This window comes from Lepidochelys kempii, chromosome 1 (assembly GCF_965140285.1).
Source record: "Lepidochelys kempii isolate rLepKem1 chromosome 1, rLepKem1.hap1, whole genome shotgun sequence".
Lineage (NCBI taxonomy): Eukaryota > Metazoa > Chordata > Testudines > Cheloniidae > Lepidochelys > Lepidochelys kempii.
The window spans coordinates 8,426,829-8,446,744 of record NC_136380.1 but is presented as its reverse complement, the minus strand read 5'-3'; the positions used below and the strand labels follow the sequence as shown (position 1 = coordinate 8,446,744).

The window sequence follows — 19,916 nt, the reverse complement described above, 5'->3', positions numbered from 1 at the left end:
ACAAAGATACCCAGACACAAAGTGGTTTGGTTCTGCTAACAACTTTAGTCTTGTGTAAGGGCTTGTCTTCACTACCAGGGTAAATCGACCTAAGTTACACTACTCCAGCTACGTGAATAACGTGGCTGGAGTTGACGAAGCTTAGGTTGACTTACCCTGGTGTCTTCACTGCACTGCGTCAACGGGAGATTCTCTCCAGTCGACTTACCTTACTCTTCTCGGGGAGCCGGAGTATCAGAGTTAGAGTACTCGGGGACTGGAGTACTGCAGAGTGCTCTGCCACCGATTTAGTGGGTCTAGTGAAGACCTACTAAATCAACACCCGCTGTATCGATTACAGTAGCGCTGATCTCCCCAGTAGTGAAGACAAGCCCTAAGTGTACACTCAATACCAATTTTATAGGTCAATTACTCAGGCACCTTTGTCATTTGTGCTTTTGGACACCATACTCCAGCATCTTGAGCGTGTCTAGACAGTACCAGCCATTTCCCAGTCAGTTCCTATAACAGATGCTCAGCACCTCCATGGGACTTGTGTTCATTCTATATATTTTATATTGTACCCTTAGTATAACAGTTAAGGCTCTAGTTCCCTGGGATTACAGTGAAATTATAAAAGCAATGTGATTTTATGAAGTCACTAGAAATACCCTGAAGGTTCAGAACACACTACTTTGCAGGGGGACATTAATGCACAGAAACCTGCTGCCGGTCTCTAAAAACAACCATGAAGTTTTTACATCCTTAATCAATTTCATTACAAAGGTACAGACATACCGAACCGCCAACACCAAATCCTGTGTTGGCTTGTCCAAAGAGACCAGTTCCAGTTCCTGTTCCAAATCCAGTGGCAGCATTTGTGTTGGCAGCTGTTCCAAAAAGGCTTCCAGACTGTGAGGCTTGGGTTGCCCCAAATAAACCCTGCAAACATAAATCTTGTTTGAAAAAATACTAGTATCTACTCTACCAAAGAGCAGTTATAGCACTTTTGTTGGACTACTGCAAAGATAAGTAGCTCTGAAGATCAGAGTTAATAATCAGAAGCCATGACAAACCCTTTGATACTGAATGGAATATGCTTTCATCAACCTATATTACAGAAGAATTTACAGCTTTAAATACAACTAGCTCTCCCTTTCTTACCATCGTGTTTGTATTTGGTTGTCCAAGAGTACTGGCGTTCCCAAAAGAAAAGCCAGTGTTCTGTGTTGTGGTGGCCTGGCCAAATGGTTTGCTGAACAGACTGGTAGTCTGCTGAGGCTGCTGACCAAAAAGGCTCCCTGCTGTTCCTGTTCCAAAGCCAGTTGTACCTATGATGGGCAAGGAAATGAGAGTACAGATTACAGAATTAGAGCCCGGAGTCAAATTCATGCACTGAGTGGAGCAAAATAAATGCTCAAACCAGTAATCTAAAATAGTTGGTTGAAATCAAAATCAAGTAGCAGTGTCATGTGGAAAGTCATGAATACTGTATCCAAAATGTAAAAAGTTAATGGCTTCATGTACCCTGTTAGATGTGATTTTTTTTTTAACCTGCCTGTGATCATCAGTGCTAGTATTAAACAAATACTGGGATTTATTCTAGAGTGACAGCTTGCAAGTGTGATAAATGTTCTCTTAGAGATCTGACTGACCAATGACACTTTTTACATGGTTAGCTGAACCTGTATCGTACCAACTGGATTGTGGTGTCAACATCTAGACTAGCCTGATTGCGTAGGGGGAGGGAAGGCAACCCAACCAACAAAGGTTAGGCAAAAGCAACAATTCTTATAGATGACAGCCAACATCAAAGTTCTAAGTCTACTATTATCTAGCAACTTCTACAGCTGCCAATACATAGGACTGTCTGAATTCCTCCTAAATACTAATTTTTTATTCTTTTTCAGCCTCTAGGAGAAACAACTTGACTAGTTCTGCTTGCATGTGACTGACAGGAAGTGCTGAAAGTACACAAACACAAACTTATCAAGCCACATCCAAAGAAATGAGTTTTGCGCTTTGTTTGGAAAGTGATAAAGTTCAAGGTTATTGTTATTTCCAATGATTTCTATAGTCTAGCTCCAGCCCCTATAAAAGTTTGTCTCTTGTGCTCAACCCCAGCTTTCCCGATATGTTCCTCTGGACCAACCAGTCATAGGACATCATGGCCACAGAGAAAATAATATATGGCCAATCTCATGTGAGGCTGTGAATTATATACGAAAACCATACCCTAGGATGGCTGACTTAACCCAATCCACAAGAACCTTAAAATGTGCCCAAGGCAAGATCCTACTCCTTTATGGGGTAGGTATTCACTGGTGTTTACACAGTAGTTTCTGTCTTCAGTTTATGGTCACTGATTTTATAGTTATACAAGTCTGTCCTATTATTCGCAAAAAGAAAAGGAGTACTTGTGGCACCTTAGAGACTAACCAATTTATTTGAGCATAAGCTTTCGTGAGCTACAGCTCACTTCATCGGATGCATACTGTGGAAACTGCAGAAGACATTATATACACAGAGACCATGAAACAATACCTCCTCCCACCCCACTCTCCTGCTGGTAATAGCTTATCTAAAGTGATCACTCTCCTTACAATGTGTATGATAATCAAGTTGGGCCATTTCCAGCACAAATCCAGGTTTTGTGCTGGAAATGGCCCAACTTGATTATCATACACATTGTAAGGAGAGTGATCACTTTAGATAAGCTATTACCAGCAGGAAAGTGGGGTGGGAGGAGGTATTGTTTCATGGTCTCTGTGTATATAAAAAGATCTTCTACACTTTCCACAGTATGCATCCGATGAAGTGAGCTGTAGCTCACGAAAGCTTATGCTCAAATAAATTGGTTAGTCTCTAAGGTGCCACAAGTACTTCTTTTCTTTTTGCGAATACAGACTAACACGGCTGTTACTCTGAAACCTGTCCTAATATTGCACATCTGAATGTAGGGAAATGTTAGCAGAAGTTCTATATTGCAACTTAGTTAGCAATCTAATCTATTTTTGAGCTGTTCTTCCCACTACCACATTTCAGTTTGGGGCTAGCACTGACTTTTGAACAAGACTGTTTACTCCACAGGGCGAATTAAATCATGGAAGTAACACCACAGAAGTGAATTACATTCACTTGGTTTTCAGTTATTTTCTTTGGTCCAAGAGACCCCTGCAATGGAGGTACACACATGCTGCTTGTGCCAAGAGGGCAGCAAGAGGCTAGGGTTTTTCATCTAACGAAGTAGAAAATATCCTGATTCTGCTCTAATGAAGGAAGCAAGTTCCTGCAAGCGTTAAGTACATTTTCTATTGGGGTTTTGTCCTGCTTTAGTTGGAAGAACTGGGCTAGACTTCACTTCCATGTGTTTGATTGATTACACTACCAATATCATGAATGAGTTCTATTTATCAGTGACTTTTTTTGTTAATGGCACACAAGGACTGTAAGCTTTCTTGTAATGCCAGATCCCCTCCCAATATCTGTCAAAAGACATTACACTGGTGTAGAAACTGATGCAAGGTTTGTGTAACACAAGTGTTTAACAACCAAAGTCTGATAACAGTCATAATGTAGTTGTATAAAGTGAGTTTACTAATGTAAACTGTCCTAAGAGCAAAGTGTGAAAAAAGTAAGTTGCCTTGAATTCTTAAGTACCAAGGTCTATGGTGACAGTAAAGCTAGCAGCGATGTCAACACTTACTGGTTCCAAAAGCTGTTTTATTCTGTCCATATGAAAAACCTGCATTAGTGGTGGAGGAGCCAAACAGTCCAGTAGCTGCACTGGACGTAGCTGTGGATGATCCAAATAACCCCGCAGCTGCTACCGCTGGATTTGAGGGCCCTTTCCTGTTTGCCTGGTAATCTTCCAAACGGAGTTCCTAACCAAAAAAAATACAAGTTTTCTTTACAGTCATTCCATGTGGGACAAACTAAGTTTGAGCAATTGCGTTGTAGCTCTGAAATGTACTAAGCTCAGAAATTGGACACCAACTGCCCCTTCAAAAAAACCCAACATATACAGAAGGTACATTCAAAATTTATTGCCGCTTTAGAGGGGTTACAGGTTTCCATGATATTCTATGCTAAGTTAATTCCAGTTCTGACAGTACGTTTCCTTAAGTGCATCTCACTAGTTCATGTTAAGCTTGTGAAAGTTTTTTTTTTTTTTAAATAAACCATGACCCACTTGTAAAGTTAACAGGGCCTTTTGACTAGGATAATTGTTTAAGTCTTACAAACAAACAACTTGCCTTTCAAGTGAAGAGCTTTCAGAGTTAAGACCCCAAAGAAAAGAATACCGGAGAGCTCCACGGCCCTTAACTGCTAATCATCCTCTCATTCCCTCTACAACGAAGAATTGTTCTTTACAATATGTTTCTCCCTTTCATCCCAAGATAGTCTAAAAGTTATTTTCAGATCTGTAGAGGATGCCATGTTGAGCATTTAAAAGCCCAGCTGATGCAAATGAATAGCAAATTGCTCTACTGATGACAAGTTAGCCTGCCACAGTATATATCACTTTAGAACATTAACAGCTTTCAAAGAATATCATCATTAAAATTATGCAGGTGCTGAAGATTAAATATTTTAATGTATTGTATGGACCTAATGTCAGGATGTTCATATACCATATAAGTCATAAGACGAAAGCTTAGTGAGGGAGGCAGCAAGAAAATTTAAATCTTCGATTTGACTGACCTCTAGGGATTTGCTTTCATACTCCTTCATAGCAGTAATACACTGGTGCTTAGTGCTGATGTTAGTGCTAACTCCAGATTTTACCATAGTATCTGTGCCGGTTGGTGGCTGCAAGAAAAGAGTTAGATACTCAATTTGTTTCATGTCCACCTATGTTTTTATAAGTGTAAATTTCTACTGTCCAGATACATACTGCCTAAATACAAAGCCTAAATTTAGTACAGGAACTGGAATGGTGCAGCACGGTGCTATATGTAGCTGTGGCCTTCAACAGCAATCAGCACAGTAAATTCCCCAGAGGAATTCTCAGAACTCAGTGCAATTTTCCCTTTTAGTTTGCAATTTTTAAAGGCAACATGTGCCCAGAATTCTGACATAGTTCTCTAAACCCTTTGAAAGTTATCCCCAACAACCTTTCTCCCTATCCTAGGGAGGATCACATATGCTCAAGTTTGTCTTCACTATTATGTCCATTCTTTTGAAGTTCATCATTTCCTGAAAGACGGTTTCAGTGAAAAGTCTCCATTTCTATTAGGATGCTGCAGTACGTTGTGTGCACTCTCAACCCTCTTTAAATTTGTAAATATCAGTCATAGGGGCGTTTGGCAGGATGCTCCGCATCCTCAGCTGCCCTCCAGGGCAGACACAGAGGTTGAACCATTTCACTATTACCCCATTTTTGCAGTTTCTCCTCTTTCGGACCATCATTCACTTCTCAACTGCCACAGAATCTTCAGGACCATTTATTCCAGACACCTCTTAAAGGGGCCTCATCCAAAGAGTAATCTAGAAAGAGTCTTAGTGTTTCAACTAATCTTTCTAGAGCTGTGCTGACTCTAAAGGGGACAATATACCATTAACACATACCAAGAAAGCTTAGTCTCCACTGCTATTAGTCAGAATTTAGTCCTGATTATACAAGAGTTGCAATAGAATTTTAACATTTGTCAGCCCTCTGAAAATTCTATTTTAAATGACAGCTAGTAATAAAGTCTGTTAGGCAAGAATTCAGACAAGCTCTAGGTCTATGCAGCTCTAACAAGTCTAGATGAGAGTTAATCCATGTTTCCCATACAATAATGCAAGATTTTTCCATACCAAAGTAAGCTGGTGAATTATTTCTGGACAACTGCTTGCACAAGCTGCCTCCACTGCAATAGTTCTACTGAAGCGCACATGCCTTCTACAACTGCCTATGAATCAGTTATTTTATTCCACAGGTCCTAGCAAGCCAACATTTTAAGTAAAGAATAGCAGAACGTACAGTTCCCTACAGTAAGCAGAAGTTAGGCCTTCAGAAAATAAACAGCACTTACATTAAATTTAATGGTAGTCCCAGTTGGAGCAGCAGTAAAGCTAGTTGGCCCAAAGAGAGAGCCAGATGTACCCCCAAAAGGATTGGAGGCAGTGTTAGTGGTTCCAAAGAGACCTCCACTGCTGGTACTCGTTCCAAAGTCTGTAAATAAGAAAAAAAAATCCATACTAAAATAAAAGTCATTTGAGATTTTGCAAGTGTGCTTTTTTAAGAACTACAACCCAATTATTTTATTCAGACCACACTAGAGTACTGAGATTTGACAGAGAGTTAAGTTTCAGAACCATCCATTTAAGCGTAAAGGCTTTTCTTCCGTCTCCTCCTTTCATATACCACTTAGATGCCTTTGAAATAGCTCACAACTTCATTGGTTGAGGACAAACTTGGGATAGGTTTCGTGAGACAGTCATGTATATAACCTATAGATCAACAGTGGTTAAATAGGTAAGAACAGACCAAGACAACCACATGACCTTGTCTAGATATTTAGATTGCAGCCCCCAAACCCCAACCCTTATTGTGCTACTATTTCTTCACATTACATCCTAACTTAGGGTAACCTCTTTGGGGAAGAGACTACATTGTCCGTCAAACAGAATGCGTATTTGTGGGAGACTGTGATACAGCTGCCTTAAGTTATATGCAAACAATGCTCTTACAGTGGCAAAAAACAGCCAGAATCAATGCACACAGGTGGGATCAAGGATCTGTCACAAACTAATCCACGATAATGTAGAACTACCTACCACCACCATATTAAGAAAACAGGACTCAAGTTTAATCTTGTCTGGCACAGATGTCATCCTGCTTTTCTAATGACCATCTCCTGTTTGGAAAACTCCTCAAGTTCCTGATCTAACACTCCCTGTATTACCTACAAGCTTCTTGATCCTCTAGAAGCTTTCAAGAGATTCTCTGAAAGCTTTTCATAAGGCACTAAAGGAGCATCAGTGGAATAAGTAAAAACATTGCTATTGGGGATTTATACCAATGCAGGAACCCTACATTTACATTCCGCTGAAGCAGTATTCTATAACAGAAGATCAAGCCTGTACTCTACATTCCACTGACTGAGAAATGGAGAACATAAAATCCTAGCCAGTTTCACTCTGCTCCTGGCAACAAACAGGGAAGTTGTGCGCTATGTGCACAGAACTTGCGCATGAAGATTAATTCAAGAGGCAATGGAAGTGACTCGCATACAGTTCAGGAATTAACTTGGTCCCTTGGGGAAGCAGGGGCGAGGAGTAACTCCTCTGGCTCAGAAGAATTTGTGGTAGCAACTCCAAGGGCTGTGTTGTGCTGTAAAGGGAGCCTTTTGCTATACGTTTCATAACAGGAGTTTCTAACATGCTAGTGCCAGAGGATTAAATAGTGATTTTATTCCTGTACTAGAAAGAACACTGGTGCAAGGATTAAAAACTAAACTGAAACTAATCCAATAGGAAGATCAAGTCTTATAACTGGACAAACTGCAAACAGTAATATCAGCCAATGTATTTGAGATCCATGTCCCAGAGTCCTAGCACCAGATTTTATTATATAAACAGCAGACCAGTTCACCTAGGAGTACTGTGGATCTCAGTAAATGCTATTGTTGGCAAAGCTTCAGGGAAAAGGTAGTGAAGAAGGCACAGTTATCATCAATCTGCACCATTTGTTCAACCATGTGTTTCATGCTAGTTTAACCTTTGTCCTTCAATGTTTACTTAAAGCAAGAAACCAGAGCTGGAAAACATGCAGTAGTTTCTACTCACTTCCAAATCCAGCCGGTTTATTCTGAGCAAAGGCATTATTCTGGGATGAAAAGAGACCTCCACCAGTGCTGGCAGTCCCAAACAGGCTGTTGGAAGTTCCAGTTGATGTTCCAAACCCAAAGCCAGTGCTTGTGGAGGAGGTGGCTGGCTGGCTAAACGTACTTGAACCAAACAATCCTCCTGAAACCAGGATACACAACAGGATTAAAGTTAAAACAGCTGTTTTCAACAACACTGTGTGAATAAGTTAGAGTGATGAATTCTGGTTACTGAGAACTCAGTTATACAGCAACTTCAGCTATACCTGGTTTAGTCTGTGTGTTCCCAAAGAGGCTTCCTGTGTTATTGTTTGACCCAAAGGCTGATGTTCCGAACGCTCCTCCACTGGTAGTACCAAAGCCCGCATCTACACAACAACAACAGAACTTGTATAAGGAGAAGGGCACATACACACAGGAGCCACATACTCCTGCTGTACTCCCAGCTTCCCCTAGTTACTTGCTCCATGACTATGAACAAATCACCGTCTCCGTTTTCCACCTGTGTCATGCAATTTAATATTTTTACAGCACTCTGGAAAAAATGAAGTACTACAAGAGTATTTAGTGTCAGTCATTTCTGTTGGAATACAAAGATTCCTGTTCCATACTGAAATGTAGAGATTTCCATCGTTTACTTTAACATTTGGCATTACTTTCACTCCTTAACTGAATAGCTAGATTTGACAGCAAGCAATACATAAAGCTTATTAATGAAAATCTAGAAACATTGCAATGCATTTTATCAGCCATTAAGCCAGTACAAGAACATTAGAAATCCGTAAAGGATAAGCATGTCCTGTTTATAATAGAACTATTTTGCATCCTGGTTGGTAGGCTCAACAGATTCCAAAGATTCTTCACCATGCGCAGCAATAGTGTGCCCTTCCCCCTCATTGTCTTTCTAATGTACCTCAACCCCAATATGATGGAACTGCCTTTGAAGATTGGACTTAGTCCACCATTAGAATCACTACTGTAGCTACCCAGTGATCACTTTGCTGAGTACACACGGAATTACAGAACTATTACATCATCCACTTAATTTGTTTGCCAGTGCATGAAAACCAACTTTTGAATCCAGTTCAGTTTAATGTGTCAGTTAAAGAATACAAAACTCTATCTTGTCCAACTAATTCCCGCCCCCATTAATTTCTCTTTATCTGTAGTTTACAGTTCCAATTTGCAGATTACTTCCGATTACCATTTCCACTACCAGTATTTTTTTTTTTAAATGAAGAAAAACAACACACAATGGTAGCTCTATTACTTACTTTGTCCAAATGTTGAAGTAGTCCCAAAGCCACCAGCGCTGCCTCCAAACGGAGTTCCAAATGATTTGTTAAACATTTTCAAGATGTATCAGGTTTTCATAAACCTGGAAAGAAATCATAATTCAGTGATTCATCCAAACCCAATTTTGAGAAGTAACTTCTGAGCTTCTTTACATCCAAAGTCAGTGGCACTGAAGTTCAGAACACTTGAATACCTAAGTCACAAAATACATCAACCCAAGATGAAATCCTGCATTATGCAAGAATCATTCTTCAGGACAGTCAGAAATTCAGTTACGAGGTAGGAATCCAAGAAAGGTCACATAACCTGAGCAACATCATGGGAAGTTTCAGTCTTTGAAAAGTCACTGAAGAAGCTAATTGGGTTAAAATGTTACCAGCTTGTCATGCAAGACCAATATAAAGTTCCACTTAAAGCCTTTATAGGCCCTGCTCCTGTCCATTATACTTGCAACCTGCAATGAGCCAAGTAGCTTCATCCAGGAGTCTAAAATATCAGTTTCTGTAGAATTTAAGCTTTCACCAAGAGAGTTTTAATCTAATTATGGTTACCAAGAACCCTCTACACGTGAGACAAGAATAACCAATACAACATTCTCATTGGTCCAAAGACAAAAATCTCTAGTGCCTCAGTTGCTGTTCACAGCTTTACTGAACAGTGAATTAATGACACCCTGGGCAGTTTTGCTGGTGCTATTTAGATCACTATGGGCAGCAGTAACTGTAAAATCATGATAATTTCAGACTATTTCTTGAGCAGATCATCAGCAACAGAGGCAGGCACTGTAATTATTCACAAGGTAGGAGGAACCTCCCTCCCAAAAAAAACAAAAAAGGCTATGGAGGGAGAAGAACAAAGATCACTCCCCTTAGAGCTGCCAGGAGGCTTTGAGAATGAGGAGGGACCTCACTCTCCTTTCAAGCAGTTGGAGAGAGGGGAATGTTCAAATTTCAGACCCTTACTAGCTAGAAGCTGATACAAAGCAACCAAAGCCCTCCAAGAACGATGGCAGAAATTCCAGAAGTACCCCCAACACCTACAGCATCTGAGGACAGCAGGGGACAGAACTTTACCAGGACATTGCTGTCCTTGGACTTCAGTGGTGATGCCTGGCCCCATTCATAAGTTTCTTACTTAGAATTGGTAGATGTCTGCTAAGTTTTCTGTTTGTTTTTTTACATTCTGTACACTGTGATAACCAAGGAGTAAGCTATATTTTTTCACCTCTTCTGACAATTTCACCTGCATGCTGGCATCCAAACTATTTCCACCAGGACATTTTGAACACCACCTGCTCCACTGCATTTCCCCAGGTGCGAGGTCCAGAACTTGCAACATTCAAATATACTTCTGTGATGATATACATACCCACTTCAGTCAAGTTATCTTAAACATACCAATAAAAAAAGCGTTCTATAATGAGAATTGACACACTCTCTATTCTTACTCCAAGTATTCTAGTTGTTGAATACCTCAAACAAGACGCAGGAAATGGAAAGGCAGTGTACTCACATTACATTTGTGACAGACCAGGATGCAGGTATTTTTACCACTGTCATAAAAAATGCCTAAGCCCTGTCTGTGCTACTATTTCCAACACTGGTTACGTGTACAATGGTGCAGAAGACTGCTTATCTTTCCTAGTCTGTATGCAATGTTATTGTAGCCATGTTGGTTGCAGGATATCAAGAGAGACATGGTAAGCAAGTGATTATCTTTTATTGCACCAACTTCTGTTACACACAAGCTTTTGAGCTTACACAAAGCTTGACTTGAAGAAGAGTTCTGTGTAAGCTCAAAAGCTTGTTTCTCACTCCAACAAAAGTTGGTCCAATAAAAGATATTACTTCACCTACCTTGTCTCTTATGTTTCCTAATGAAGAGACACCTCAAAGATGCCTATTATCTCAGGAGTCTTCTAAAGAACAATTCACAGTCAGCATGTTGATAGAGTGCCAAATGTATGGTATAATTTAATGATAAACTGTTAGCAGTTCAACAACTTTTTCTTTAGTTTCTTCAAAGTTCTCCCCTGAGGAACATCCAGTCACAGCAATTTATTGCCAGCCAAGTTCTTAAGTTGCTCCCCAACATTAACAAAAAACAAAAAAAAAACACTCTGAAAATCTCACCTTTGCCTATCCCCTGGTTACTCTGCAGATGACATGCTTTCCCCCACTCCTCCTATTATCCTGCATGAAGACGACATACATAGCAATATTAGCTTCTCTGTAGTCTCCTTATCCTCTGCTTGTCTCCTTTACACCCTTGTGACAAAAGGCCATACCTAGACTAAAGAACTGAACTGTTTTGACACAGCTATGATGCCGTTACAAAAAAAAAAAAAAAAAAAAAATAGTCTAGGCCTGAGGCCTGAACTAAAGTCAAGCCTTGCTGAGAGAAAGCAGAGAGAGCAAGAGTCAGGCCAAGTCAGGCCCTGCCCAGTTACAAAGCAGATGCCTGACTGAAGGTGCACTGTCCAATACATGAACTTGGAACAACAGGTCTGACACTGCAAAAACACAAGCACTCTTAGGCACTAAGTCTTCAAGTAAACACACTCCAGAAGGGTAGGACCAGAACACCCTGAAACAAAGTTATGGTGTAAACATACTCCCTGAAGATGATATAAGAACACACTGGCCCCTCTTAAAGATAAGGTTAGGATGACAGGGTGATGGATAGAGATGTTTTGATCAAACCAACATGTACAAGGTAAAGGGGCAATACATAACTTATTTGTAACAGTGTATAAAAAGGGGGTCACAGAGGGTGTGTCTTTGTCCAACCAAAGGGGGAATGAAAAGTCCTACCACTCACTGAGCCACGTACACTGTCGCAGGCATACATGTGCTAGTGCAAATGTAGACATTGATCCGGGGAGCTAGGACCATGCTTCGTTGACAATAAACTTGGCCGAGTGCCTTCACTACGGAACCAAGTCTGTGGTCTTTTTGGGAAGTTCGACTGAGGTCTGCTGGGTCAGCTATCTATACAGAGCCAGCATAGTATATAGGAAGTGCGCGCGCACGCGCACACACCCCCCCCAACAGACTACAGGAAGTAAGTGTCCAACTCTATTCAGCACTGTGAGGCCACAGCTGGAGTTCTGTGTCCAGTTTCGGGCACCACACTTTAAGAAAGGTGTGGATAAACTGGAGAAAGTCCAGAGGAAAGCAATAAAAAGAATAAAAAGTTTAAAGAAACCTAACCAATGAAGAAAGTCTTAAAAAACGGGCATATTTGGTCCTGAGAAATGGAGAAGGGGCCTGATAACGGTTCTGAAATATGTTAAGGATGGCTATCAATCATTTTCTATGCCCATTGAAGGTAGGACAAGTAGTAATGGGCTTAATGTACAAGAAAGGAGATTTAGGTTAGATATTAGAAAAAAGCTAACTGTGAGAATAATTAAGTTGCTGAATAGGCTTCTAAGGGAGGTTTTGGATTCCCCATCATTGGAGGCTTTTAAGAAACAGACTGGACTAATACCTATCAGGGATGGTCTAGGTATACTTGGTTCCACCTCGGAGCAGGTAGATGGACTAAATGACTTTTTGAGGTCACTTAAAATCCTACATTTCTATTATTCTGATTCTCTAATGGTATCAGTTTAAATAGTTCAGTGTGTCCGCTCTACCCATGCGGACTTCATGTTCAGAAGCATTGCAATTGTTACATACTCCTACTACTGCCATTTTAAACTGTCAACTGCAGTGCTTTCTGGCTACCTAACCCAGAGTTTCTAGAACCAATGCATTCTAGATTTCAGAAAGCCACCAGTACGCTTTAGTAGAATAGTGGGAAACGTTATCCAGAACTGGTGCAGACTGAAAGTTCAAACTAAACTGATATTAGGCTCTGCTGGAAGCAAGTGTAATCCAAATGACAGGTTTCAGACGCTCAAATAAATTGATTAGTCTCTAAGGTGCCACAAGTACTCCTTTTCTTTTTGCGAATACAGACTAACACGGCTGTTACTCTGAAACCTGTCCTTTTCTTTTTGTAATCCAAATGGTATTTGGCACATCAAAACAAATCACATCCACACAAGCATAGGAAACAAGTTCTTCGCACAGTAGACTTCTCTTGTGTAGACAAGGAATGATTCATTGAGTTCTACAGGCTTCTTATGGCTTGTTATTCAAAAATAAGGCAGGATGTTGATTTAAACCATAACAGCTATTCCAGAGTAACTCCATGTGGGGACCCTCTGATTCCAGAATAAGTGTCTTTTTTCTGGTTTAGCTTAATTTACTTCATGGATGTTAGGCCTGTCTGCAAAGGCCTGTACTTTAAGAATTTAGGTGTATTCTTATCACTTGGCTAGTTAGAGGTATAAAAGAAAGAATCAAAATCACTGTCTGCCAGTGTAAGGTCCTTCTCTTACTGTGACAGTCTGAGGCCCTGTTCTTAGGCTAAGGCCTTTGGCTAAGTGACAGAGGCATAAGCTGGGAAGCGACCGGTGACATCCGCACATTCCAAAGCAGTCACAGTGAAAGAAGGTGCTACTGGGCTGTTAGGAATACAATCCTGTCCTGATAGTGCCTATCACCTCCAGAGAAAGGGAAGTGCCTGGAAGATGTAAGAGGAAATTGAGGTTGATAGTTTTCTGTCTGGTAAGAACTCACTTATCAATAGACACAGCTGGGAAACTCTTATGTCTTTGCAAAAAGAAAAGGAGTACTTGTGGCACCTTAGAGACTAACCAATTTATTTGAGCATAAGCTTTCGTGAGCTACAACTCACTTCATCGGATGCATACGGTGGAAAGTGTAGAAGATTTTTTTATATACACACAAAGCATGAAAAAATACCTCCTCCCATCCCACTATCCTGCTGGTAATAGCTTATCTAAAGTGATCACTCTCCTTACAATGTGTATGATAATCAAGTTGGGCCATTTCCAGCACAAATCCAGGGTTTAACAAGAACGTCTGGGGGGGACGGGGGGGTAGGAAAAAACAAGGGGAAGTAAGTTACCTTGCATAATGACTTAGCCACTCCCAGTCTCTATTCAAGCCTAAGTTAATTGTATCCAATTTGCAAATGAATTCCAGCGAGAAACTGTTGAATTGGAATTCATTTGCAAATTGGATACAATTAACTTAGGCTTGAATAGAGACTGGGAGTGGCTAAGTCATTATGCAAGGTAACTTACTTCCCCTTGTTTTTTCCTACCCCCCCCGCCCCCCCAGACGTTCTTGTTAAACCCTGGATTTGTGCTGGAAATGGCCCACCTTGATTGGTTAAGGTATAGCTAAGAATATTACTATATAAATTAGGGGCAAACAGGAAGTAAGTTGGGATTCGAAAATAAGGAAAAAGGAACTTTTATTTAAGCTTGCTGGAAGTTCACCCCAATAAATATCGAATTGTTTGCACCTTCAGACTTTGGGTATTGTTGCTCTCTGTTCATGCGAGAAGGACCAGGGAAGTGGGAGAGTGAAAGAATAAGCTCTCTAACTATGGATGTTTCTTCATTTAGGCCAAACTTTTATACCTTCCCGTATATACTAATTTCTATGTCACCTGTACTTCCTAGTTCTGAAGTTGCTGAGATTCCTTCTTTGGTTACATTGATCCTGAGCAGCCTAAATGGCAATTCAATTTTAACTTCCTAACTTTTCCCTTTAGGCTTATAGCTTCCTCACTTTCCTGAAACAGCTCTTCCTGAAGCTTAGTGTGCCAGTAGTATTGCTTGGTATGATCCCACAAGAATGATAATTAGGGTTACTAAGGCCATGTCTCCACTAGGAAAATTTTCTTAATATGGCTAACTCCTGCATCAGCAACTCAGTATAGAAGATAACCCATTGGCTCATACCACTGTTTTAAGCACGGTCCCAAACTGACCTGCTCCGAGTAGCTTGATGCCGAAGTACTTGAGTGTGGCAGCAGTCAGTAGCTTAGCTACACTAGGGTGTTAACAAAATAAAAGGCTGATGGAGCTGAATTGATGTTAGTAGGGGGTGTATATCAAAAAATTCTCCTTACATAGACAGGGCCCTCAAACCAAGATCTAAGTGAGTAACAGCCATTCCTTTGCTCCAGAACAATCTGTACCAATCATCTTTTATAGCTTAAAAAAAAAAAAAACCAGGCGGCTTCCAACCACGTTCCTAAGTGATGTTCAATCAATTTCTCTGAACTTAGTTGAAGTCAATCACTGTTAACAGATATTTGCCCCTGTTCCAATTTGTCCATCAGGGTCTAGCTCCAAAGGCTAGTAGTACACCCACACTACATTATTTTCTACGTATAGTGATAAAAATATGCTTACATTCCATTGACCTGAGATGTCTAGTTTTACCCTAGTTCCTGCCACCCAGACATTGACAATCAATAGTGCTGCATCCACTTCTATAACCTAACTTCTCTTTCCTACAGTAAACCATTGACATTTGAGTCTCTTGACACTCGCCTTTCCAATTCTCCCTTGCCCCTAACTCACATACCATTACAGCAACTTCCTCTACTACTGATATCCCTAGAGTTTATCTAATCTAAGGGCTTTTCAGCTCCTGCTAGTTCCCTTCCCCACCCACAACTGGTTTAACATACAACCAACCTCAATTTTTATTTTTAAACCAGGCTCCCTTCTGGATGAGTTGGAGATGACAGACTCTCCCATCCTCCTGTAAAAGTACTCTTCTGCCTAAATTGAACCAAATCCTCTCTTACATGCACAAGATTAAGCCACCCGATGCAGGTAACCATTCTTACTAATTAAAAAACTGGTGCCATTTATAACTAGTGAGTAGCTAATGTTAAGAAAAAGTTATATCCCTTCTCTATCTCCCACTGCATCCCATCTGTAGCTTTATGCTGCAAGTTACTAAGCACTAGACATTTTTATTTTTGTACCTTGTACAGCACCAAACAAATCAAGGCTTAAGTGATTACCAGGAGCCTACCCAAAGTCCCCCACATTACTTGTAATTATGGTTACTCATCTCTAGAAAAAGAAAAGGAGTACTTGTGACCCCTTAAAGACTAACATTTATTTGAGCATAAGCTTTTGTGAGCTACAGCTTACTTCATTGGATGCACTCAGTGGAAAATACAATAGGGAGATTTTATATACACAGAGAACATGAAACAATGGGTGTTACTATACACACTGTAACAGAATGATCAGGTAAGGTGAACTATTACCAGCAGGAGAGAAAAAAAGCCTTTTATAGTGATAATCAAGGTGGGCCATTTCCAGCAGTTGACAAAAACATATGAGAAACAGTAGGGGTGAAAAACTAACATGGGGAAATAGTTTTACTTTGTGTAATGACCCATCCACTCCCAGTCTTTATTCAAACCTAGAGTTAATGGTGTCCAGTTTGCAAATTAATTCCAATTCAGCAGTCTCTCGCTGGAGTCTGTTTTTGAAGTTATTTTGTTGAAGAATTGCCACTTTTAGGTCTGTAATTGAGTGACCAAAGAGATTGAAGTGTTCTCCGACTGGTTTTTGAGTGTTATAATTCTTGATGTCTGATTTGTGTCCATTTATTCTTTTACATAGAGACTGTCCGGTTTGGATAATGTACATGGCAGAGGGGCATGGCTGGCACATATCACATTGGTAGATGTGCAGGTGAACAAGCCTCTGATAGTGTGGCTGATGTGATTAGGCCCTATGACGGTGTCCCCTGAATAGATATGTGGGCACAGTTGGCAACGGGTTTTGTTGCAAGGATAGGTTCCTGGGTTAGTGGTTCTGTTGTGTAGTTGCTGGTATTTGCTTCAGGTTGGGGGGCTGTCTGTAAGCAAGGACTGGCCTGTCTCCCAAGATCTGTGAGCGATGGGTCATCTACCTGAGGGATTGGAGCAAATGCGGTTGTATCGCAGAGCTTGGCTGTAGACAATGGATCGTGCGGTGTGGTCTGGATGAAAGCTGGAGGCATGTAGGTAAGTATAGTGGTCAGTAGGTTTCTGGTATAGGGTGGTGTTTATGTGACCATTGCTTATTAGCACTGTAGTGTCCAGGAAGTGGATCTCTTGCGTGGACTGGTCCAGGCTGAGGTTGATGGTGGGATGGAAATTGTTGAGATCATGGTGGAATTCCTCAAGGGCTTCTTTTCCATGGGACCAGATGATGAAGATGTCATCAATGTAGCACTTGTAGATGTTAAGGAAAAGTTAGCACGTGACTCCATTTTGGTTTGGGGCCCACCATTGTTTAAATGCCAGCACATCATACACCAGGAGGAGTAATCCTTAGATATTGAATCCCTGTGAAAATCCTCCTCCTTGTCTCCAGCCTGCCTTGACTCCCAGTATCTGGTTTTTGTCAGTCTCTAACTCCCTGTCTCTTGGCCTTGATGTGAGGCCTCCCATTCTGATAATAAAAGTTACTGATGCATGGTTTTAGGACCATGCTGTGTAATTAACATACTGGTATAGCACGAGGAATGCACCAAGCAGGGATAGGTGGTAGATAAGACAAGGGTTTGTTTATTGGCTAAGGTTTCCGATGCACGAGGGCAACATGCTTTGCTAAAAGGTATATAACCTTTGTATAATCTGCATTCAGGGTTCCCTCCTGGCTAGCAGGGGGGCACCACGCTCGAGCGTAATAAACTTAGTGTCTTTTGGGAACTCTGCAGTTGTGGACTTTGTTTCTGTGCCTCAGCCTAGATTCGAACTGTGCGTGTCCTACCAGGTGTAATTCGCAGCACTTGTGTGCGTGTCCTACCAGGTGTAATTCGCAGCACTTGTGTGCGTGTCCTACCAGGTGTAATTCGTAACATAGAGTAGGGGCATAAGGGGACGAGAGCTGAGGAAGCGTTGTTCTAAGTCAGCCATAAAAATGTTGACATACTGTGGAGCCATGCAGGTACCCATAGCAGTGCCGCTGATTTGAAGGTATACATTGTCCACAAATGTGAAATAGTTGTGGGTGAGGACAAAGTCACAAAGTTCAGCCACCAGGTTTGCAGTGACATTATCGGGGATACTGTTCCTGACTGCTTGTAGTCCATCTTTGCGTGGAATGTTGGTCTAGAGGGCTTCTACATCCACAGTGGCCAGGATAGTGTTTTCAGGAAGATCACCGATGGATTGTAGTTTCCTCAGGAAGTCAGTGATGTCTTGAAGATAGCTAGGAGTGCTGGTAGCGTAGGACCTGAGGAGGGAGTCTACATAGCCAGACAATCCTGATGTCAGGGTGCCAATGCCTGAGATGATGGGGCGTCCAGGATTTCCAGGTTTATGGTTCTTGGGTAGCAGATAGAATACCCCTGCTCGGTGATCTGGGGTGTGTCTGTGCGGATTCGCTCTTGTGCTTTTTCAGGGAGTTTCTTGAGCAGATGGTGTAGTTTCTTTCCCCCCCTACTGTTCCTCACATGTTCTTGTCAACTGCTGGAAATGGCCCCGCCTTGATTATCACTACAAAAGGTTTTTTTCCCCCTCTCCTGCTGGTAATAACTCACCTAAGCTGATCACTCTTGTTACAGTGTGTATGGTAACAACCATTGTTTCATGTTCTCTGTGTATATAAAATCTCCCTACTGTATTTTCCACTGCATGCATCCGATGTAGTGAGCTACAAGCTTTTGCTCAAATAAATTTTAGTCCCTAAGGTGTCACAAGTCCTCCTTTTCTTTTTGCAGATACAGACTAACACAGCTGCTACTCTGAAACCTCTCATCTCTAGAACATCCATAATCACTGTAGCATCCAAAATATGAGACCAGTCCCCCCACCAGAACCAAACACCTCCCCCCAAACAGATCTTAATACTCGCTAAACCGCCCTCATTGATTTGGGGAGGGGGGCGCGGAAAACCAGCAACAAGTTCAGGGACGAGCCCTATAGCTACCATCCCATTACCATTTCAGCAGCCAGGATGGGGGAAAACTCAAGCCGCTTTCACCCAACACAGGTTACGGGTAGAAACCTAGCAATAACCACAACACAATACACAGATGCCTTCTGAGGAGACATCCCACCACCACCCGCAAACTATACACCCCCCCCCCCACTCTGGCGACACAGCCCAGCCCCCTCCCTCCCCCAGATCTACACCCCCCCCACTCTGGCGACACAGCCCAGCCCCCTCCCTCCCCCAGATCTACACCCCCCCCACTCTGGCGACACAGCCCAGCCCCCTCCCTCCCCCAGATCTACACCCCCCCACTCTGGCGACACAGCCCAGCCCCCTCCCTCCCCCAGATCTACACCCCCCCCACTCTGGCGACACAGCCCAGCCCCCTCCCTCCCCCAGATCTACACCCCCCCACTCTGGCGACACAGCCCAGCCCCCTCCCTCCCCCAGATCTACACCCCCCATCCCGTTCTGGGGGAAGACCCCCCTCCCCACTGCTCTGTCCTCCCCCTGGAGAGTCATGACGCGCCCCGCCTCGCGCCCACCCTCAGAGGCAACCACCCCCCGCCCGTTGGGGACGGAGCAGCCTAGGCCGCCCCTGGGGGGAGAACCGCCCCACGCACCAAAGTACCCGGGAGGCCCCCAGAAGCCCGCGCCCCCCCCCCGGAGACCAGCCCCGGGCAGAAGCCGCCGCTCCCGCGGGCAGGAGGAAGAGGCCCGAGGGCCGCGCTCGGCCGGCGAGTCAGGGGCGCGGCGGCCTGGTCCGAGGCGCAGCCGGGAGAAGGGCGCCGGGCTCCACTCCAGACCCTCCCGCGCTCCGCGGCCCCGGAGTCCGCCCCGGCCCCTTACCGAGGACACGGGCCCCGCTGAGGGAGCGACTCGACCGCGCCGAGACCGAGCGGCACCGCCACGACGCCCGCCGTCGCCTCACAGGGGGGGAAACTGCGTCACACTGCGCTCGCGCTCCCGCCGCGCGCGCGCCGCCTCCCCGCGCGCCCCCCATG

The 19,916-nt window shown here is 42.7% G+C and overlaps 1 protein-coding gene across 4 annotated transcripts in view; it reads right to left on the bottom strand.

The window, feature by feature from the left end:
* Nucleotides 1-19,916, bottom strand: part of NUP98 (nucleoporin 98 and 96 precursor) — a 59,283-nt gene extending 39,367 nt beyond the window's left edge. For 2 of the 4 annotated variants that reach the window (XM_073333197.2, XM_073333213.2), the window contains exons 1-9: nt 19,762-19,916; nt 9,068-9,171; nt 8,060-8,161; nt 7,756-7,935; nt 6,000-6,139; nt 4,684-4,791; nt 3,686-3,863; nt 1,144-1,310; nt 778-921 (exon numbers count right to left, since the gene is read on the bottom strand). In XM_073333197.2, the coding sequence (XP_073189298.1) occupies nt 778-921; nt 1,144-1,310; nt 3,686-3,863; nt 4,684-4,791; nt 6,000-6,139; nt 7,756-7,935; nt 8,060-8,161; nt 9,068-9,143 (1,095 nt within the window). In that variant the 5' untranslated portion in view covers nt 9,144-9,171; nt 19,762-19,916. Of the gene's footprint in view, nt 1-777; nt 922-1,143; nt 1,311-3,685; nt 3,864-4,683; nt 4,792-5,355; nt 5,520-5,999; nt 6,140-7,755; nt 7,936-8,059; nt 8,162-9,067; nt 9,172-11,221; nt 11,282-19,761 lie in introns of those variants that run through there. The other 2 variants (XM_078851879.1, XM_073333228.2) reach the window with 2 other exon arrangements.